Raw genomic sequence first — 23,844 nt, 5'->3', positions numbered from 1 at the left:
AAAGCAATGTTTAACACTGCGATGAAGAAGCTCCCACTGGTCTCCAGTCTTGCTGAACACGCAGAAGAGGAGTAGAGGGTAGAGAGAAGTGCAGCGAGAGAAGAAGTGGAGGGGGAGCTGATGAGGGGTGGAGGGATTAGAGGCAAGGTGGATGAGAGAGTGAGAAGAAGAGGAGGTGAGATGAGACAGGAGAGGGGAAAGTGGAGTAGGAGAGAAGTGCTGCAGAAGTGGATTAAGGCAGAGGAGGCTGCAGATATGCCGGCAGGAGAGGGGGTACTGATAATTAGGCCAGTCACACAGCATAATGGCAAGGAAACCACAATCTGCCAGCTGCGTCCAGCACCAAAGATGTCACCTGCATCAGTCACATCCCATCTGGACCGGTGGCTCGTGTTCACACTGACACACTGACCAGCTCTGCATGAGTGGCTCTGACACAAAAACAGGCTTAATTTGTTGAATGTGAGTGTCAAAAGGGACACAATCAATGGATCAACTGCTTTGTGAAGACAGTCAAGATTGAGAAGAGTGCATGTGTGAAGACAGCAGTGGTCTGAAGCCATTATCTGTACCAACTGTTGTAGAAATTCACTGATTGAATTGCAGATTTGTTCATGGGGCAGAAGCTTAAAAAATCAATAATGTATGGAGTATTTCTATATTCAAATTAAAAGGTACATTTCTCTTTTCTTCAGTTTGTTAAATGCCACTAACATGAGCCGCAATTTCATTGCAAAGTTGTCCTGAAATGCAAAGCCAAATGGCACAAGCCAAGGCGAATAATAAAAAAACAGGACAGGTCTCTCAACGTATGACCTGCGAACTCACTTTCTACCAAATATACTCAGTGAGTGGCCATGTTACAGAGCACTCTATTAACAGGAGTCATGTATGGGTTGATGGTGAGAAACAGAGGTGATGAGATGATAAATAAACAAGTTAGAAAAGAATGAGCTCCGCTGGACAAAAATAGCAAAGAAAACACCACTAATTAATACAAACTGACATTACAAAACTTAATGTATTAATGTATGAAAATAATTTATTTCTGATTAAAATTTCTTTAACGCTGTTCAGTAAACATTTTTGTGTTACTGAAAAGGTGTAGAGTTGAAGTGCTTTTGGTTTACAGACCCAGAAATGATCCCTGTCTACTCCTATCCATCCATGCATGTCCCCATTGTGGACACATATCCCTTCATACTGCCTCACTTCCCAGAAACACCCAGAGCAGCAGGTCTGGGCCATCCCACTCTGGCCAATGAAATTCCCGGGAGGCAGGGATGCCTGAATGTGTTGCCTAGCAACGAGAGTGAGGGGGTGGGGTGGATGTGTGTGTGTGTGAGAAGGGGGAGTGCACTGAAACATGAGGAGGCAGTAGTCAGTGCAGCTGGCTGGATCTGGCAACGGCACGCCGCCATGCCACCGGCCAATTACCGAGCACGCTGGCAGAGTACGGAGGCAGTTGCCTAGCGACGGTAACCGTAGAGCTGTACGGGGGCAAGAGAGGGGAGGGGGGGCCTGGGCTAGCGTGGTGGTGGTAGTAGTGGTGGTAGTGCAGGAGTAGGAGAGGGAAGGGGGGCCAGACCAGAGCCTGCAGCAGTACATAACTACTCAGCTACCGACTCCTCCAACGATATGCTGCCCCTGGTTGCATAGCAACAGAGCCCCCCCCCCCTTCCTCAAGATGCCCTCATACTTACAGGCAAGTAGAGCAGGTGCATGCTCGCCTTCTCAAACTGACATTCACGCACAAACTGGACAAGGAATGTTTATTCAACAAAACAGTGTTGCAAGAAGTCTGACTGATTGGCAGTTTAAAATCAGGAACCTAATCCACTGGATTAGCCCAAAATCAGCAGCATAATCTGATTATGCTCTCTTACTTTTGGATTACTTTGCCTGTAAAACACATAATGTCAATTATGAAGCTAAGTGGATTATTTCTTCTGATTTAAAGAATCAGCATCGTGGACAGTGATGTTGTTGAAAAGCATGCTTTACTCGCTTTACATGATTCAATAAAAACCCCATTAGCTGACATTCACTCATTTCAGGCAAAAATGATGTGCAATCAAAATGCTTTTTCCCCCTTGAAAATGTTCTTTTGGAGTAATCACATAAACAATCACATATTTCTCATCTGTAATCTGATAGCTGGGTGTTTCCTGAGTCACTGTAATCCCATTATGTGTAATCTATGACTTCCGAATGCTCTCACACGCACACCCGTGCATGCACCCACTCCCGCCTCTCAGGTGCCAGTGTTGAAGTTAATTGCATTCCCTCCATTAGTTGGAGCTGAGGCAGGGCATCCGGGTCTCTGAGGTCATTAGGCTCTTGGAGAACATTTTACAGGTCCCTGGCCACAAGTAGCACTACAGGCTTGGAGATGAGCAAAAAGGGAGAGGTTGGTTTAAGAGAGAAAGATAAAAGGTGGGGAACTGAGACAGACTGTGAAGATGATGGAAAAACTAGGGTTGAAAGATGAACATCTTTAAATCAGAAGTGCAATTTTCAAATGTCAAGAACCGGAGTTGGGGTGAGTTAGTTATGAACTTCACAATTCAATTTTAATAATACTGAGTAATGTCAAGCATCCCACTAATATAATACAGTATCTTCATACATTTTCTACAGAAAACCAAGAGTACTTGAAAGTTACGAACTGACTTACACAAGCAACATTTATAAAGTGTAGATGTGTGGGTGGTGAACAAGATATCTTGTTAAATAGTATGAAGACCAAAAATACAGGCCCAGAGTTTAATTTATAGGGTGCAATATTGGTCAGAAAAATTGCAGTTACATATTTTACTCAAATTGTTGGCCTCAGCCCAAAGAGAGAGAGGGGCAAAACACTAGAGCAATAAATTGAAAGCGTGAGCGAGAAGCATATAAAGAGACAGACATGTTATGAAAAGATGGATATGGAATGAAATAAAGTGAGAACTGGAGAGAGAGAAATAGTGGAGAAAGAGCAAGACAGCGAGGAACAGAAAGAAGGCAGAATAACCCAACAGTCCTCGTGTTTTACCCGTTCCCTCACACTGCCCAAAATCTAATTGTACCATTCCTTATCTTCCATAAGCCTATTCACAAAAAGCTCTACAGGGCACTGTCATTTCAACTCAGCCCGTCTAATTCCAGATTAAATCGTAGCCTTTTCTCCGTCAGTAATTTATGGAAATAACAACTAAGAAAAAGAGGATTTGAGTAATGACATCTTTAAACTTGTCAGGATAATGGCTCAGTGAATGGGGGAGCCTGTGGCACTGCTGTCTTTTTCTGAAGAGGGTCGCTCTACTGTACCTCCCCCATTCCTGTCTTCTGTCTCCATCTACTCTTTGTTTCATTCCACGTCACTCGCCCCTCTTCTTCTGCCTTTTCTTGAGCTTTTGTGTTTCCTTTTGTCATCTTATGTTGACATGTCCCCCTTTCATCATTCTACATTTCTGGTTTGAATAACAAGACAGATGTTCTTTGGATAGGTTCTTTTATCCAAAGTACCTTAAGTGACAAGGATAAGCTCGGGGGGGAGGGGGAGGGTTCCTCTAGAAACTGATCCCTTTATGGTGCTATCTGTAATATTATATGTCATTAAATCATTATATATTTTTAATGAATTTACTGGATGGAGAAATAAAGGATGCCAGTGTTTAAAGGTGAAATTTTGATCTGACAAGTCCTGAAACCATTAGTTGATTCGTTTATTAGTCAAAGAAAATTAATCAAAAGTTTACGTCATTTTCCAAGCAAAAATGCCTCTCAGTTTTGAGAATTTTTTGCTTACATGCATCTGTTTTATATCATAATAAATTGAGTTTTTTAAACTTTTGGTTGGACTAAATGTGCAATATGAGGATGCTTTCTTAGGCTTTGAGATTTTTCTGACATTTGACAAAATGATGATGAAAAAATTCAAGAAAGAAAGAGTGACAAAACAAGTCTACAGCCATGCTCTGGACAGCTCTGTAAAGCTGTACTTACTGGCCCAGCAGGGCTTTGAGCTAAATGATAACGTCAGCATGCTAATAGGCTCACAATGACAATAGATGGGTTTGACTTCATGCATACTGGACTTAACATAAGGCATGCTGGTTAGAAATTGTGTCCAACTTTTGCCAGCACTGCAAAACATCACCATGTCACATGACATTAAAACCTCTCAGGAGCAAGGAGGCTGCTATTGGAACCACACTTTGACCTGATCTCTACCTGAGCTCAGTCATTTTAGCGCAGGTAGAATGTTTCCGACTTGATGGCACCATTTTTATACCCCGCCCCTGCAGTCACCCGCAGCTCACATTAGACCATCAAGTCGGTGATAGTCAGCTGCATTTATCTCGAACGCACCTTATGCTAACATGCTGATGTTAATCTGGCATAATATTTACCCTGTACACTGTCTTAGCGTTACCATGCTATCATTTGTTATTTGTAATTAGCTCTAAATTACAGCTGAGGCTGATGGGGCAGCCATTTGTTTTGCAGATATTTGGTAATAAACCAAAGTATAGAATAGGACAGAAGTGAAATGTTGACCTGTTGATGGCGCTAGCATCTTGAGGGCTACCTGACTCTGTACCAAATTTCATGGTAATCCATCCAATAGTTGAGATATTTCAGTTTGGATCAAAGTGGTGGACCCACCGGACCTATATTGACATCTGTAGAGCCATGCTGCTAGCAAGGCTAAAAATGGCTGCAACCCCAGATACTACGACGTTGCTGACGTACTGCGGTAAGCGTGTCGACTCATTTCCATTTCCGGTGCTTGTGTGTTGGTAGCGTTGTGCTGCTCTCGCTAAATACCAGTTACATTTGCTAGATTACAGCGGCCAACTGTCCACTAAACACTTATTCTTAGAGTAATTTTGCCTAAGCACTCACAGTTCTTTCCATCTTTTAGTGACTGCTGTTCAATCTCATAGTAGTTCAAAAGTTGTAGCTAAAGCTACAGTACTTTAGCTTAGCTGTTAGCGACTTTAGCTCAGCAGCTAGCGATGGCTTCTCCTTCTCCCTCTCGTTCTCCTACTTTCTCCTGCTCGGTGTGTCAGATGTTCAGTTACTCCTCTGCCTCCTTTAGTGGTAATGGTACGTGTAATAAGTGTAGTTTATTTTTAGACATGGAGGCGAGGCTCAGTGATTTAGAAGTCCGGCTCCACACCTTGGTAGATCAGTCTTTAGCTACTGTAGCTAGCCAGTACTCGGTAGTCGATGCGGAACGGCCTGAGTTAGCCTGTGGTAGCCGTCCCCCGGCATCTCCTGTGCAGCCAGGAAGGGGTGGCTGGGTGACTGTCCAAAGGAGGAATAGTTGTAAGCATTCAAAGCCCACGGGGCACCATCAACCTGTTCACGTTTCTAAAAGATTTTCCCCACTCAGTGACACACCCGCTGAGAAACCAACTCATTGGCAGCTCCATTTTGAGAAACGTGAAGTTAGCAAAGCCAGCGGCCATAGTTAAGTGCATCCCTGGGGCCAGAGTGGGCGACATTGAGTCTTATTTGAAACTGCTGGCTAAGGATAAACGTAAATACAGTACGATTGTTATTCACGTCGGCGGTAATGACTCCCGGTTACGCCAATCGGAGGTCACTAAGATTAATGTTGAGTTGGTGTTTACATATGCAAAAACAATGTCGGACACTGTAGTTTTCTCTGGACCCCTGCCAAATCTGACCAGTAATGACATGTATAGCCGCATGTCGTCATTCCGCCGCTGGTTGTCAAGGTTGTGTCCAGCAAACGATGTGGGCTTTGTAGCTCATTGGCAGACTTTCTGGGGAAGACCTGGTCTGATTCGGAGAGACAGCATCCATCCCACTTGGGAAGGAGCAGCTTTCATTTCTAGAAATCTGGCCAAGTTTATTAGTGGACCAAATCCATGACAACCCAGAGTTGAGACCAGGAGGCAGAGTCGCAGTCTAACACACTTCTCTGCCCTTCTATTTCAGCAGTTACCCACCCTAAACCCTACGCTTAGTCGCAGTCTAACACACTTCTCTGCTCCTCCATTTCAGGAGTTACTTAGTGAAAATCCTATAGTGACGGTGTCTGCCCCCCGACCATCGAAATTATTTAAATCAAAGGTAAACAGAAGAGGAGCTGTGCATAAAAATCTCATAAAAATTAAAACCACAAGAGCAATAGTGCAAAACAATAGGAAAATTAAATGTGGACTCTTAAACATCAGATCTCTCTCTTCTAAAGGTGTACTTGTAAATGAACTAATATCAGATTATGATATTGATTTATTTAGTCTTACTGAAACCTGGCTGGGTGATGGAGAATATGTTAGCCTAAATGAATCCACCCCTCCCAGTCATATTAATACTCACATTCCTCGAGGCACAGGCCGAGGAGGTGGAGTTGCAGCTATCTTCGACTCTAGCCTCCTAATCAGCTCTAAACCTAAACTAAATTATAACTCATTTGAAAGCCTTGTTCTAAGTCTTTCACACCCAAGTTGGAAATCACTGCAAGCAATTCTTTTTGTTATAGTGTACCGAGCACCTGGTCCATACTCTGAATTCTTATCTGAATTTGTTTTTGTCAACTTTGTCGAAGTTATTATTGTAGGGGATTTTAATATTCATGTGGATGTTGAGAATGACAGCTTCAGTACTGCGTTTAACTCTCTGTTAGATTCCATTGGCTTCTCTCAGAGTGTTCATGAACTGACTCACTGTTTTAACCACACCCTCGACCTTGTTTTGGTATAGAGTATTGAAATTGAACATTTAATAGTGTTCCCACAGAATCCCTCTTTATCTGACCACTGTTCGATAACTTTTGAGTTTGTATTACTGAACTACACGCCATTGGGCAAAAATCTTTATACAAGATAGTGCTGTAGCTATATTTAAGGATGCGATTCCATCAGCTCTAAATTCATTATCAAGTCACAAAGTAACGGAGGACTCCTATGGTAATTTCAGTCCCTCCCAAATCGATCATCTTGTTGATAGTGCTGCAGGATCGCTGCGAATGACACTCGACTCTGTAGCCCCTCTAAAAAAGAAAATAATAAAACAAAGACGTTAGCTCCATGGTATAATACTGAAGCTCGCAAATTAAAGCAAATATCGCGGAGACTTGAGAGGAATTGGCATTCCACCAAACTGGAAAATTCTCGTTTAATTTGGCAAGATAGTCTTAAAACTTATAGGAAGGCCCTCCGTAATGCCAGAGCAGCGTACTACTCGTCATTAATAGAGGAAAATAGGAACAACCCCAGGTTTCTTTTTCAGCACTGTAGCCAGGCTGAAAGAGAGTCACAGATCTATTGAGCCAGGTATTCCCATAGCTCTCAGTAGTTACGACTTCATGAGCTTCTTTAATGATAAAATTCTAACTATTAGAAACAAAATTCACCAAGACCTGCCCTTAACTGACACCGACTTATCTCTAAACTCAGGAACCTTAGAAACAGCTGTAGAACCAGATATATGTTTAGACTGTTTTGCTTCCCTCAATCTTTACTAACTAACTTCAATAATTTCTTCATCTAAACCATCAACCTGCCTCTTAGACCCCATCCCGACTTGGCTGCTTAAAGAAGTTTTACCCTTAGTCAGCACTTCTATACTAGATATGATCAATCTATCTCTATCAACAGGCTATGTACCACAGTACTTTAAAGTAGCTGTAATTAAACCTCTTCTGAAAAAGCCCTAACTTGATCCGGATGTTTTAGCCAACTATAGACCTATATCTAACCTTCCATTTCTCTCTTAGATCATGGAGAAAGCAGTTGCTAAACAGCTGTGTGACTTTCTACAGAGCAATAGTTTATTTGAGGATTTTCAGTCAGGATTTAGAGTTCATCATAGCACAGGTACAGTACTGGTGAAAATTACTAACGACCTCCTTATTGCATCAGACAAAGGACTTGTCTCTGTACTGGTTTGATTAGATCTTAGTGCTGCATTTGATACCATTGACCATCAGATCCTATTACAGAGGCTGGAACATTTCATTGGCATTAAAGGAACCGCTCTAAGCTGGTTTAAGTCCTATTTATCAGATCGATTTCAGCTTGTACATGTTAACGATGAGTCCTCCATGCATTCCAAAGTTAGTCATGGAGTTCCTCAGGGATCTGTCCTCGGACCAATCCTCTTCACTTTATATATGCTTCCCTTAGGCAATATTATCAGGAAATATTCCATAAACTTTCATTGTTATGCAGATGATACTCAGTTATATCTATCGATCAAGCCAGATGAAACTCATCAGTTAGCTAAACTTCAAATGTGCCTTCAGGATGTTAAAACCTGGATGACCTGTAATTTTCTAATGTTAAACTCAGATAAAACTGAAGTTATTGTTCTGGGGCCTAAGCACCTCCATGACGCATTATCTAAAGATATAGTTTCCCTTGATGGCATCGCCCTGGCCTCCAGCACCACTGTGAGGAATCTTGGAGTTATCTTTGATCAGGACATCTCGTTTAAGTCTCACATTAAGCAAATTTCAAGGACTGCCTTTTTTCACCTACGTAATATTGCGAAAATCAGGAATATTCTGTCTAAAAATGATGCAGAAAAACTAGGCTATGCATTTGTTACTTCTAGGCTGGATTACTGCAATTCTTTATTATCAGGCTGCCCAAAAAAGTTCATTAAGACTCTTCAGCTGATCCAGAATGCTGCAGCACGTGTTCTGACAGGAACCAGGAAAAGAGATCACATTTCTCCTGTCTTAGCTTCTCTGCATTGGCTTCCAGTAAAATCCAGAATAGAATTTAAAATCATTCTTCTCACCTACAAAGCTCTTAATGGTCAGGCACCATCTTATCTTAAAGACCTCATAGTACCGTACTACCCCACCAGAGCACTGCGCTCCCAGAATGCAATATTACTTGTGGTTCCTAGAGTCTCCAAAAGTAGAATGGGAGCCAGAGCGTTCAGCTATCAAGCTCCTCTCCTGTGGAACCAGGTTCCAGTTTGGGTTCAGGAGGCAGACACCATCTTCACATTTAAGAGTAGGCTTAAGACTTTCTTCTTTGATAAAGCTTATAGTTAGGGCTGGCTCAGGTGAGTCCTGAACCATCCCTTAGTTATGCTGCTATAGGCCTAGACTGCCGGGGGATTTCCTATGATGCACTGAGCTCCTCTCTCTGTATGCAACCTCATCCCATTACTGCATGTTACTAACACAACTTCTCCCCTTTCCGGTAGTCTTGTGCTTTCTCGCCCCTCTCCTCTCTCCTCCTACTATACATATCTATACCATTTTTCATTTAGTCATTTAGTCTATAGCAACATCACCTTTGCTGTCTGTACCTCTGTGTGTATATTATGTAGGCTGCCTCCCTCCCCTCTCTCTCCTTCCATCCCTCTCTTTTTCTCTCTGTTCCTCTCCTGCCCTCTTCCTCTCTGTTCCTCTCTCTCTCTCTCTTTCACCCCCAACAGGTCGAGGCAGATGGCCGCCCACCCTGAGCCATGGTTCTGCTCGAGGTTTCTGCCTCTTAAAAGGAAGTTTTTCCTTGCCTCTGTCACCTAGTGCTTGCTCTTGGTGGGAATTGTTAGGCTTCTGTAAATAACACCACAGAGTATGGTCTAGACCTGCTCTTTTATGAAAAGCGCTGTGAGATAACTGTTGTTGTGATTTGGCACTATATAAATAAAATTGAATTGAAATGAAATTGAAGTGCAATGTTCTGTTCTTTTGGTCATTTCAGCCTCAACACAAATCCGAATATGGGATAATTGAGACAATACATGTCCGACTATCTGATTATTTTGTTTTAGCTTTCTAGTCCACACCTTTGCTTGCATGGATGTTGTGACTGAACAGCATCAGTGGTACTTGTCTCCCTGAGCTTGCCCAGTTGGCATGGAGTTTAAGCATGCCACATTGGGGAAATCAATGATGGCATGTCTGCGCCCTTTGTTCCAGTCAGGCTGATGCCTAAACCTGCAGTGTGCACCACTGAGGGTGTGATCACACATACAGCATCTTTTTCATTCTCAACATACAGTAGTTGACAAGTTGATTTTATTTATATTCACACCCCCGAAAATACAAGTGAGCCAGAGTTAGTGAACAAGTCATGTGTAGCTTCTGAATTGGACAGCTTTAGTGATTCTAAACCATTAAGTTTGGGGATTTAGATGGTGGGTAGCAGAAAATCTCATTTGCGTCCCTGTAACTTTATTTAGCATGATGGACACTCTTTGCTCTACCTCCTCAGGTTAAAACAGCTATATATTAGTAGGCTTAGAGTCCAGACTGCAGTCCACCATGCATTTAATTTGTTGTTCTAAGCCTTCCAAGCATGAGAAATGGCTACCTTTCAGATGCCATATTCATCTCATTATACCCCTGAAGGTCTCTCTTAGAGGAGGGGGGGGGGGTAGAGACCTACATTTTCAGCCATTGCAGCCCACTTATTTCCACCAGAATTCAAAGCACATTGTTGCCAAAACAAACAAAAAAATTTCCCTTTCCCTTAATTAGTGGAATGAGGTGGTATCCCTCATGAGCTGCCTCCTAACATTATACACCATTATACTTGAAACCATTTTCCTAGTCTTGAAATGATCATTTTAGCACCCTAGCAAAATCAAAATTGAGAACCACTGACCTAGACTTATAGAACGCATAGAGGACAGGAGGGCCTGAAATAAACGGGGAAATAGCGGCCTATCCAGGTCAATCCATCCATCACTGTGCAGTTACTCAGACAGAGGACAGCTCCCCGACAGGGGTCTGAGTGGTTTAGGATTGAGATGGAAGAGCGGGAGAGTTATAGCTCCTGAAACCTCCCCCCTTCCTTCTTGAGAAGAACCTTGACAAGGAGGACCTGTCCTGGTTCGGCACAGAGAAGTATTTAGGTAGAAAGAGTGGGATAAGAGAAGTGGGTTTTATCAAATCATCACAATTTTACCTTACATGGTGATATTTCCATGTGGTACCAAGGGGACTAGGCTTTAAACCTGTTCCGGGGTTGAACATTTCTTATCTCTGCATTGCATTTTGTATGTGTTCCAAGAATGTGAAGCAGGTGTTTTTTCCTCAGTTATCTCAAGTCAGGTAATGGAGGAATTGAGAAATCTGACTGGCTGGAGGGATGGTTGACTAAATGGATGTAGTGCTCACATAGACTATAGATACCAGTCCACATTGAAAACAGCCCACATTTTACATGTCTAGAAAAATGCTAACACAGACCAAAAGCATTATCGAGAAACAAACTGTCCCATATAGTATACATGTCTTTGAGTGGCTGAGACTTCAAGGAAACACCCATCGTAGAAGAAAACTGGTATAAGAAAAAAACAAAGTGCTCATCCAAAGCCAGAAAGAGAGCTTGAGCACATCTAACTGAAGCACAAATTGATAGAAAGCTCTCTCAGTTTCTATGATCAGAACAGATATTCTGGCTATGTCTTCTTCAGTGTGCAAGAGTCATTAAGCTTCAGGACTAAGTCTTTTATACCTGTCACCAACAATGAGTGTCAATCAATTTTATTACCAGCAGGTGTATGAAATGGCTACCTCTGGTAAGGGAGGTGTCCTCAGAGGTGCCTTGCTGAAAGTCTCGGAGGGGTCACATACGGAAAATATATCTGAGTGCCTAAGTGCCTCAACTAATATGCTCATATTCAGAAAGTATATAGAGATTATGCAACCTTGTATCCATTTACAAGCATATACGTTAACACAAACGAATGTATATAAATGTGAGCTATGTGGGCAATTCCAAACAATAATATGAAACCAATAGTTAAGCTAAATGACTTGTGTACATTGAAGGGGACCTGCAGAGAAGCTTGTGCATTTCATTGTGCTGAACATGGAAACTTGGTGGTTGCAAACCCCAATAAGGTGAACAATATCCCATCTCTTACGTAGTGCTACTATTACTGCTTCTTCCTACAGTAATGGTGCAATAACTTCTAGAACAACATCCAAAAAAGAATCTATCTACAAACTTCTTTAGGCTTATGACTAATTCTCACCTGTATGTGTCCTCTGATGGGCCTTAAGGTGGGAGCTCTTGGTGTACACCTTCCTGCAGCCGTTGAATTGACAACGGTGGATCCTTTTCTTGTTCTCTGGTTGCTCCCCCACACTGATCACACATGCAGCCCCCTCCTCTTCGTCCTTCATCCGGACGGGGAATGCGTGCGCTGCCACCAGCCGGGCCGCGCTGAGCCCTACCTTCCTGGCCATCAGCTTCAGGGTAAGCGTCCCATCAGCAGAGGCTGTCAGTGTCTGGTTGGGTTTGACAAGGTGCCGGCCCAGTTCTGGCGACGATGGGGGCGTCAGGGAGGTGACGGCACTCAGCTGTGCTTGGTGGACCCCTTCCATCCCTTCAACATTTTCAAGCCCCTTGGTTTTGAGGTCTCTTTTCATTGCAACGGTGGAGGGAAAGTTCTTCCGTGCTGGGCAGATGATCACGGGAGGTGGGCTTGGGGGCTCAGGCAGGCTGGGCAGGCTGGGGAGAATGGCGTCTGTCAGCTCCTCCTCGCCATCCTCCTTCATGTAGGCCGGAGTTAGGAGACCGTCCAGGTCTTGGTCAAAGAGCTCTGACAGACGCTTGGGCTCTGTCTGCAGATAACGCTCCAATTCTAGGCAGGTCTGCAAGAGAGAAAGTGGAGAAAATACTTTATTTATAATCCATTCAGGTTAGTTTACGGACTTAAGCATCTGCACTGAAAATGCCCATCCTCATGCTCAAATCCCACTTGACAATTTCAACAGCCATCAGATCATCCGATATGCTTTTACACACTGTGGAGAGAAAATCTGCATGGTGCCATCCACTCACCCAGACAGAACTTAGCAGCTCTGCCAGCTGTCACATGCGCGCACACACACAGATAGCCACCAAGACAGCCAGAATTACCTGGCAGCTCCAGCAAGACGGCTGATTACACACTGATTGATTGTAACCACTGTAGCGCGGAACGAAAGTGAGGTGAGCGGATAGCGGGAGGAGAAGTCCTAAACTGTACAGAACTCCTATCAAACAACTTTTCATAGAGCTTTGACAAGCCATGTGTGCTCCGGCTTCCACTGAGCCAAGATAGGAAGATTTATTCAGCTGTAGTTATGGTCTGCTTCATCCCTATTACTCCAAACACCTCTCCCCGTGGAGGGCAAATAAAAGGCTACATCCCCGTTTTGTGTGAACTGGCATCCTGAGAAGTCTATTACTTTACAACAAGCTGGCAAGGTTCTAAGAGGAGAGCCAGTGAGGGAAAGGAACGCTCCATGTCCACGGATGAAGCTATTACGTTTGAATGGATGGCGCCAGTTTGATCCCAGGGATCGTTGTGTTTCGCTTGTAGCCACTAACCCATTTTGACAGCTGAGATGGAGGCTAGCAGCTCCACTGGGCGCGTGCTACTCGCCACTTCATTTGTGTGTAAATAGGCACTGACAGACAGAATCGCTAGTTCCATTATCAGGAATAAGGTTGTACAGACTGAACACATCAGAGATATTTACAATCTTACCCCCCCCCCTTCCTTTCCTTGTTTGCACCTTCTAAAAATAAAACCACACTTTTTTTCTTTTTTGGAGGAGGGTGTCTGTTGCTAAGGGAAGTTGTCTCCTTCCAGGAACAGAGAGGGATTTGGAGTTGTTTTTTGACTGTCGACAGTATTTGCATACTGACTTCAAATTAAAAAGCTGCTCGAGACCACATCTACAGTGAGAACTGAAGGTAATGCGCCGCGCTTCCTCCCTCTACTGCACGCCTACATGTTTTTATTTTTTTCCTGAGATGGCTTTGAAAAATAACTTCTTTCATGCATTATGTGAGAGGTCTCTTCTGTTTCCTTGATGGCTGCGGCCAGTGAATCGTGAAATAAATGAGAAGTTTTTTTCCCCCCTCCTTTATTCTTTCTTCCAGAACACAATTAAATATTGAAGGCGTCGAGACATGATAAAGGGAATGGTATGCGGCGGCCTGTGAGGTGTAGAGGTATTTAAAAAAAACAAACATCCTGTTCTGTTCACAACACGGCCGGTGCTATCTTTCAGCCCCTCCACCTGCCCTCCCACCCCCCTCACTGCTCTCCTTCTCTATCATTTTCACCATTACCCTTCTCCTTCTGCCTCACCCCCTATCGATTCCCCCCCAAAAATCACCCCTTTCTCTCTCCTTTTTTTCTCTTTTTTCTCTCATTGTCGTCTCCTTCTCTCCCAAGGTGAGGACTAATTATCCGCTAAAACCAGCCAGTTAAAGGGGACTTTATTCAGCAAAATGCTTAGGACTGCAAACCAAGGTGAGTCTGTGTGTGAGGTAGCGATAGTTCAAGGGAGCGGAAAAGAGGATAGAAATGGATAAGTGAGAGGGGAGCTGAGTGGAAGGTGAAGAAGGAGGAGGAGGAGAGTGATGGAGGGACAAGGTGAAGGAGGCAGGGGAGGAGAGAGAAGAGGGAGTAAGAGCGAAAGAAGGTGTTGACTTCATTTTCTCTGTGGGGGGTGAATCCTTTTTGGAAGTGTGACATTTGGCATAACAGGATCCTGTCATCAGGCAAGCCACAGGCCTCATCCCTACACACGCACACACACAGAAAAGGGGTCGTGCACACTAAATGTTAGGTTACGACCCACAGTGATGTGCTAGGATGTGCTTGGATGTCAGTTGTGACACAGCGTAAGGTGCAGTGTGTGTGTACATACATGCATACTTACACATGTGTGCATACAGAAAGTGGAATGTTTGACAAGGTAAGAAGGATGAAAGAGGCTGAGTGTGAGGGGGTGGCAGGTACGACAGGCTTATCGCGCAGCGCTTTCTTTCCACCCGTCTTTCTCCTCCTTTTCTCCGATCAGTCCATCAAGCCCCCCCCCGGCCCGTCCCTACCACCACCTTCCTCCCCCAGGTGGTGACATTAACATTGAAAGAGAGAAGGTCATGCAGTTGATCAGCGACTCCTGTGTGTGTAGTGTAGAGTATTGTGGGTGTATGTACTGTATGTGGCTGCATGTAATTATGCTTGTTTGCGTGTGCGCGCACGCATCATTTTTCAAGTGCACGTTTATGTGTGAGTAGCATAATTATGCCGCGCTGTGTGTAATTATGCGGCTCTCGTGCGTGTTGGTGTGAAAACCCACGCACATGCATAAACACATCTATGTGCTGATCTTGTGGCCTAAAGTGATTGTGCAACTTGCGTCAGTGTGTGTGTAGGCAAGGAATGAAGAGCCAAAAGAATCGCACAATAGCCAAGATAAAGGAGCGCTCGTGGCCCACTTCAGCTCTGTTTGGACAAACGCCGATCTGGAGAGCCAACATCAGTTGGCTCTGCATAAAGCCAGGGTCCATATCCTAAAAGGCTTTCGGGATGATTCCTTCGTGTGAGCTAGGATAAGCTGAGGCAATCCAATGGCTGTTCCAGCAGCCCCACCAGCACCTCCAAACAGGGGGAAATTGCTTTGGTGGCGCAGTGACTACCCAGATTCAAGCTTCCACATTGTCAAGCATCTCCTTGGAACGAGACAGACATCTGTCTTTTCTGTGTTCACTACAATCACAATTTTAATGGGTGAGCAAAGCACAGTGCAGAGGCAAAGTGATTTTGAATCAATTAGCCTTTTCCACAGCAAGCATTTTGTCACAGTAAGAAAAGCACAGGTGTTGCTAATAACATTAACAATGGCTCTGTGTCGCAGTAAGTAAGGATCCTGAAACTGAAGCAGCTAAATGCAAATAAGCCATCATTAATGTTATTATTTACACCTGTCTTCCAGGAAAAGGCCTTCAGGTTCATCAAGGGTCACTTTTGGGTTATGTAATGTGTTATCTGGTTGAGCAGTGAAAGTGTGCTTCTAATGAAGTCAAAGTTGAAACTGATTTAAGTTTGAGTGCAGCAGTGAAGTACAGTGCTGAGGCTTTCTCCATAAGATTAAGATCAGTGTGACCCTGCTGGCTATGCTGTATCTGTTAGCTTTCTTGCAACAAAACCTATTGTCATTATAGGGCTACACATTATGATATGATCAAACTGTCAAAAAAACTTGATAAGTATAATAAATGAAATGATTTCTCAATTCTCAAAACAGTTGACTAAATTCTTAACTTGTGTTGACATTTTTTATAGTTTTCTTGCCATACCCAATATCATTTCCAAGAACGGTTGATGAGTTGAGTTCAGCAACACTTAATTGCACAGTTATTTACTTTAACAATGAGAAACTGCCTGATAGAAAAACACATCTGAAAATGGAAACATTGCAAAACCACAAGACACAGCTGCTACAAGAAGTGTCAAATAGGTTTGGGGCTAAGGGTCGGTCACTGCACTGTCTCTTTTAGCTTAGATCAAATCACTTGAATCTTTACTCCCTATGCTTTACTCCAGTAAAAATCCATAAATATTCGGAGATCACAAGACAAGCTTCTCACAAAGTCAAGTAGGCTGAAAGCTGTGACTAACTTCTGCTTTTCATTCTCTGACTTTTAAGTTAAATCTCTCTCTCTCTCTCTCTCTCTCTCTCCTGCAGTCCTCACCCTCTCCTCCCCTCTTCCACGGGGCCCTTGGCCTGGCAGCTGATCCTCTCTCCCCGTCACATTTGTCCTGCGCCAAGCCGCCTGCTATCACCATCAAAGCACAGGCTGCCTCCCAACTGTTAGCACCCCACCACGTCGCTAATAAAAAGCCTGGGTTATAAATATGAAGAGAAGAGCATGCATAATGCCCTAAAGGAAGGCCCAAAACACCACTAAATAGATAAATGTAATGGGGTGGATATGGCTCATTAATTTTAGGATAACCGTGTTTAGTTTTAAAGATGCCGTGATAGAGACAAGGTGCTATGAATAATATTCAGAGCTGATGCTAGCAGGGTTGAAAAGGGCAGGACTATAAGGGGGCCCTGAGCTGGAGGGGGGTGATGCAGCACTATTGTTAAATGCACTGAGGTTGGGGGGATGCTGTCACATCTTTTCAAAGATGACCCATGATTCCCTGCAGCACCTTCCTTGCAGGGTTGTATCATTCAGGATTATATCGAAATCTTTGTGTGTGTGTGTGTGTGTGTGTGTGTGCTTATAATTGAATCCTCTACAATAATAAAAATGTTTTCCAGTCTTTATGCTAAGCTAACCAGCTGCTGGCTCCAGCTTTTGTCTTTTAAATCTTTGCAAGAAAAGTGTATTTCCCAAAAAACTATCCTTTATATTGTTCCCAGAATGGTGCAGATGGATGTTAGTTCTTAGTCTCTTTTATACTTGTAGCTTCCTCATATTGTATTTTTTTATGTGACATTTGTGTATACATTTGTGGCATTCTTTCACTTCTGAGGCTTTCACCACTGCAAAACAGCGTTTACATAGATCTGCTTTTAAATTTTCATCATCATCCTCCTCCCCAAATTGGAAAAAGATTCCCCTTTCAGCACCGACATGACATTTTGATTACTTGGTTCTAGCAGGGGGTTTGATTACTCATTTTAAAAGTGAGTAACAATCATGTCATGGACAAATTAACATTGGCTGCGCCGCGGCTTTGCTCCTCTTCTTTTGTTGCTTCACATTCAACTGACAGTCTGTTTATTGCTTGTCGCATGCTTTTATTTAAAGGAATGTCATTGGTCACAGAAAATAAGAGGCCCTTGGTTTGATTCACAGGGTGTGAATACAATACCACTGCAATACCAGCTCTGATTAAAATCTCTTCTGAGAAATGAATCAGTTTTACCCTACAGGTAAGGCTGCACAGCACTCACATCAGTAGGAAAATCTGGCCTGCGATGAACCAGGGAACCAAATTGTGTTATAATTTTTTTCTTATTCTTTTGATTTAATTTTTATGACTCACTGTTATACTTTACTGACTTTGTTTACAGCCGTCTTTGTTATTGCTCTTTGTGATTCAGCAACACACTTGGCACTTTCATTGAAGGAAAAGTTGGGCAGGCACTTAATTCAGAGAGCAGTCTTTCACACAAGGTGCAAGTGCGTGTATGTGAGGGTGTCTATGCACATGTCTTATCCTGCCGTGGTGTGTTATAGGGCCGATGTCTCCAATTGATCTGGTGGCCAGGCCAGGCCATCACTTTGAAGTGACAGCTAAATGACCAGTGGCCCTAGGCACAGGCCATCTCGCCAACAGCCTTTGTGTGTTTGCGTCGCAGTGCCTAATCGATACGAAATGATACCGTGCAGGAGCTCATCAGCGGTGGCTGTCGCAGCTGACAGAGACGGTAATCTATAGCTTCACTGAGCAATACTTACAAAGCAACCCCCCACCCCCACCCGTACACACACACAAAATCTCCAAAAAGCACTCCCTCCCCTCTAAGCTGCCCTTCAGGGTTTTTTCTCCTACCCGTGCACTCACTCACTAAGAGCTCCGGCCCCCAGATTTCAGACAGACTCCTTGGAGAGCAGCATGGCATCATCGGTGGATCCCAGTTGAGTGGGGGAACCTGCCTACGGGATCAGGCTGAGGGAAGGGTGGGGAGATAACGCTTCATTTTCCTCGACACTGATCTGAATAGCAGAGTGCCCTCGCTTCACCCTGCTATTCTCAATGGAGAGAGCGACAGGGGTGTTAGGCCAGGGGGGATGTCAGAGCTCCCGATGCCCCAACGGGCTCTGAAGCAATGAAGCAAAGGAGAGACGGAGGGAGAAGAGACACAACGAGAAAGAGCTAGGGGGCAGAGACAGAGTTAATTTATCTGCCATCTCTGAGAGAAGAAGGAAGAGACCGCCAGGTGAAAGATGAAGGAACAGGCCTCTGTACCAGCTATGCAAAGAATCACGTTTCAGATTAGGACAGAAAAGTGTGGGTAAAGTGAAAGGGGTGAAGGATGAACCCACAGCATCTTCCCACTTACAGATGCGTAAGCAAAAAAAAAAAAACTTTGCAGCTTAGAGGAGGAAAAAGAAAGAGAAGGAAAGATATGAAGCTTGAAAAGCCACAGAGAGGAGACAGGAGCCCTCCCCCCTCACTGACTAACAGCTCCATCTCTTCAGGCAGCCGAGCCTCACCTAGCTTCAGATAACACACAACGGAAACAGCTTAATTACACACACAGCCTTATCAGACGACATTAGCCTCACAGTAATAATCAAGGCCCTTCCGTCAAAGCCTGGCAACGCAGCACCTTGAGGCAGTTTTACACAGTGCGGGCTTCAAGCTGATAACAGACACCTCGAGTTGTTAAATCACGATTTGCTGACGGAGTTTGAAGGAATAATGCACATTTGGTTGTAAACCTGACATCTCCTTTACACACAGTCAATTTTTGTTTGGATGGGTGCGCTAATAGACACTTGGAACTGTACTCAGGCAGCAAATTCTATTTTGTTTTGTTGGTCTTAATGCTCATATTTGCATTTTAGGATTTAAAGCTGTCATTTTAATTCAGCATTCAGCCTTTAGCACATTGCTCTCGGACGCGGCAAGTGAACGTGAGATCGTTTCTTTGCAGAATAGTGCGGGCTCAGTTGTGCTCATTTTGAGACATCTCCCCGCTAAGCCCCTCAGATACTGGAGGTTTACGTGACATGTGTGGATGGGTGTTTGTGTGTGATGGGGAATCTTCAAAGCACCTTTCATCTAGCGGGGGAAGCAACAATGATGGAGCACTCAGAGCGCAAAAACCTGGTGACCTCTGCTTAATGGAGCAGAAAGACATTTCCCATTGCTCTCTCTGAGCAGACACAACAGAAAGCACACATCCACATCATTCCCGACACTAGGGACCTGTCTTCACATAACACAACATGGAGGGCAATGTGAAGGACTCCTTTGCGAAATGAGATGTTTAAAGAATGCTGGAGCATTGGTGTACTCGTTGTACAATATGACACCAGTGAGATAATCACCACAAGGTCCACTCTGTAGCTGTCCACACATTTTGCCAACATGGATGAGAAGCCCTTAAAGTGCAAAAATCTGAATGTCTATTACCTATTTCTAACTGGTTAACTTGTTGACATATGATTATTTGTGTTCCAAGTACACACATGTGCTACGGTATTTTTTGTACAATTACAAAAAAACTGTTGTGTTTGGATAATCCATCTTTCCACGCAGACAAAGCTACACATGTATCCTCTAAACTTGACAAGTAAACAGATTGAACAGGTGAAGATCTGCCGACCTTGAGAGTGATACAGACATTATTAAGAGGTCTTAGGCTCAGGATACAACAAGTGCACCGCGTATAAAGACCTCTGCTGCTCCATCTAAATAGCTTGTGACAAAGTGTGGAAATTGTCTTTGTTCTGGTATTAAGTCGAGGGTAGGAGAGGTGAGGGTGAAATAGGATAGAGAAGAGAAGGGAAGAGAAGAGAAGAGGAGATGTGAGAAGAGAAAAGAAGAAGCATGTCGAGACTGAAGAAGATGAATGATGGAGAGGAGGATGAGATTGGAGCGAAAGGAGAATAGCAGGGCATGGAGAATGGGGGGAGATTGTGGGGTATAATCCCCACGACTGGAGCCGTGTTGCACTCGCTGGGGAGGGGAACTCTGTCTCTCTTTAACTGGATTTGGGTGAGCTGCTGTTTATCGGCATATGAGTCGCAAAGCGCTCCCTCTCAGCTGTCAAAACCATCCTAATCTAATCAGGAGACATTTCAGCCATTTGCTTTCAACACGGCAGAGTGCAGAGTGCACAGTGGACATGTTTCTGTGTGGATGTGTGTGTGAATGGAACCACAACATGTGTGCATGTGGGTGCATGGATATAGAGGGGGTCGGCGACAACAGTGGTTTTAGCAGCTTGCAGCAGGATTTGGGGAGTCTGTGCTCCGGATGTGGGGACCCCATTGTGTGCGGCAGTCTGGCTAATCTTCATTACCGCACACAATGACGGGGCAAGAGAATGGGGCCTTGGCTGCAAAAGGCACGGAGAAACAAAAGAGCGGCGAGCACTGAAAGAGAAAGAGAGAGAGGGGAGGAGGGCCGAAAATAACAGAGTGGAGAGGAGAGAGGGGAGAGATAAATGGAACAGTGAAGCGGAAAAACTCTGCTTCCTCCTCGTACAGTGCCAGTCAGAAAGGGACGCTCGGTACCCCAATCACGTCCACAAACCGTGAAGTGCAACTGTGGCGCAGTGCCCACACTGATAAGAGACAGAATGGTTCATTCTTACATGCTTCTCAACGGCTGAATAAGAAGCCACCTCTGTTTTTAGCCAGTCGCCTTTACTCTGCTTTTGCTGTGGTGTGGTGTTCTTGTGTAACACCTCAGGATGTTTGTAAGGGCCACAGATTCAGATTCAGCCTCTGTCACTCATTACAACACTGAAACTTCACTAAGAAGCTAAGGGTGGGAGTGTGTGCGTGTTGCGAGCAAATGGCTTGAAAACAAGCATGAGCAGCAAATGCAGGTCAGTGGCACAGTCTTGCAAGGCCAAGGTGGATTAGCTCAGGGTCACAGACGAGTTGGAGTGTGCATTTGTGGAATCTGTGCAGTTACGCAAGACTATGTATATCCCGGCGACTTTATGTGTACCCGAGACCGTGCAAACAGGAGGTGGGGCACTGTCGTTCCGTCTTTATTCCCACGGCGATGCTTTCAAAACAAACCTGAGCGACAAAGATTAGCCCAAGCTGCTTAAAATATTGAAAGACGTCTCCTTGCCACCGTTGCTGCTGCAGGCTCGCCTCTAAGAGATAGGGTAGAGAGAGAGAGAGAGAGAGAGAGAGAGAGTGTATGTGAGTCTAGGTTGGACGAGGATGGGTGGAGGCAGCGTAGCAGGCTGAACCTGTTCACCCCTCTGTGCCGAGCGGCTGGCTTTTCAGCGGGAAGTGCAAGCCGAGTGCAAGGACTTTTCACCCCAATTTCATCCTGACAATGTACGGCTGCTCAGCGGAGAGCGGTTAGATGCACTAAGAAAGGTGTTAGGAACTCGTTGGCTTTGCCTTTTTTAGCTCTGTGTGTGTGCTTTGACTGCTGTCACACAAGCAGAGTGCTCCGTTTAAAAAAGCTGGCGATTACAGGGCAAAGGTTAAAGCCCAGAATGAGGGTTGCGTTAAAATCTGGGATCAAAGCTCAAAAGGCTGTGAAATTAACAGGTTTTAAAATTATCGATAGTTTGTGACAGTTACAGTGAAATGTAAGCGCATGCGTTTGTGTGATTGAAGACACACACACACACACCACCTGCTCTGAGAAAACAGACGCTTTTCTCTTGATGCACACACAAGCATAAACACACACACATAAACCCAATAAACTCAGTCTGTGAAGATCTCTCTCTCTCTCTCTCTCTCACGCTTTCTTATACACACATACACACACACATACACCAATGAAAATTATTGATGTGCTCTCTTATAAAACAGTGGCTGCTCCCTAAAGTATTCCTGGCAACATCACAGGCTGAAAATAGCTGCCGACCCAAATAACTTTCCCCGCCGGAACGACGAAGAAGCCAGACCATAGCCACCGGCGACTGGCTTTACTAATTGGCATCATTTTACAATGAAATAATATCTGGGGCAAAAGACTGAATAACACATAGCAATAAACTAGTGAGTAGGAGGATGTGCTGTCTAGCCACACAAGCGGGGAGTGATTTGAGGACGGGAGTGTTAGGGGGAGGACAGGGAAGCCTTCATTCGTGTTAGCATAAGTTATCAAATTCTCTTCCCTTAAAATATGCAAGGGGGAATTGGGTAGTGAAACATTTATGTGACAAGATCAGTTTAGTTAAAAGATGGGGAAAACATCTGCAGCAGGGCTTCTTAAATGTTTTTAAATCACAAACTGGTATTTGCTAAGACTTGTATCACAGATCCCCAGGTGGAAGTTTTATTGACGTAGCATTGAATAATATAATGCATTTCACTTAATATGTGGACATCACAGAGAAATATATGAGTAGATGCTGATTATCTTAGTGGGATATGTTATGGTAAATGAAAATCATTTGTTCCTTATTTTGTTAAAAAAGACTCCTCGTTGAGATGACGCAGCCACATTCCCACACATTTAGATGAGCATGTTTAGCTGAATCTGAAGAATGACAACACACGCAAGCAAAATAATACAAATTATAATATATTCATTATGTGTCAATGTAAAAATCTCCCTATCGAGACATTTTTGTCTGTCAATGAGTTCTTAAAGTCTTTTTATTAATAATATTTTAACTTATTTCCACTGCAAATCAACTTGTTTCACATATTTTCTAAGAATCCTGGTTAAACTGTCTTGATTTTATTATAGCAACCTGTCATGTTCTTTCTTCTTTTACACAGACACAAATTTTTACACAACTGAACAAATTGGGTTATATGGGAAGTTAAAATATTCATACTTTACTGGAAGATTTGTTTGATTTTTGTTTGTTTTAACATCAATTTCTTCTTTTTAGGATTGAATTATAGACAAAATAACTTGATAAGAGAAAGGAATTCCCTTTTCAGGAACAAAAACAAGATATTGAGTTATTTTTTTGATATTCTAGAGTTGTTTGAAGTGGCCCATTGTCTTTGCCCGCAGCCCTGCATTTACGTCAGCCCCCAAGATACGACCAAACCTCCCAATTTGGACCAACTTATCAACCAATCACCACTGTAAAACACATCCTGTGAACTGTTCTCACACACATGCACATGCAAGTAGTGTATATACAGGGAAAGAGAAAGGGAGGAAGGCATAAACACAGATGTCTTTTGGCAGCCCAAATCTTAATTAGCACCAGGAGATTCATCTAATCAAAGGGTTGCCAGCCCATCATTAAGGCTAAAACACACACTGCTCTCCTCACATACCAGAACAGCACAATGGGAAACAGAGGTATGCTGTCAGGCTGATGAATGGCTCTTCCCACAGGTCTCATTAAATCACAGAAGGGCACTTCTCAGGCCGTTCGAAGAGTTAAGCAGGGTGCAAAATCTCTTAACTATGACA

The 23,844-nt window shown here is 43.8% G+C and overlaps 1 protein-coding gene across 1 annotated transcript in view; it reads right to left on the bottom strand.

Annotated features, from left to right (window-relative positions):
- The window catches only part of klf7a (Kruppel-like factor 7a), a 40,763-nt gene that overhangs the window by 8,019 nt on the left and 8,900 nt on the right, over positions 1 to 23,844 (bottom strand). The window contains exon 2 of the mRNA XM_038721383.1: positions 11,974 to 12,595. Within this exon, the coding sequence (XP_038577311.1) occupies positions 11,974 to 12,595 (622 nt within the window). The remainder of the gene's footprint in view (positions 1 to 11,973; positions 12,596 to 23,844) is intronic.

The sequence above is a fragment of the Micropterus salmoides genome, unplaced genomic scaffold (assembly GCF_014851395.1).
Source record: "Micropterus salmoides isolate LMB-PRFRI ecotype aquatic unplaced genomic scaffold, ASM1485139v1 Ms_hic_scaffold_1, whole genome shotgun sequence".
Classification (NCBI taxonomy): Eukaryota; Metazoa; Chordata; class Actinopteri; order Centrarchiformes; family Centrarchidae; genus Micropterus; species Micropterus salmoides.
Note: the sequence above shows the minus strand (reverse complement) of the source record. Positions and strands in the feature narration are given on the sequence as shown.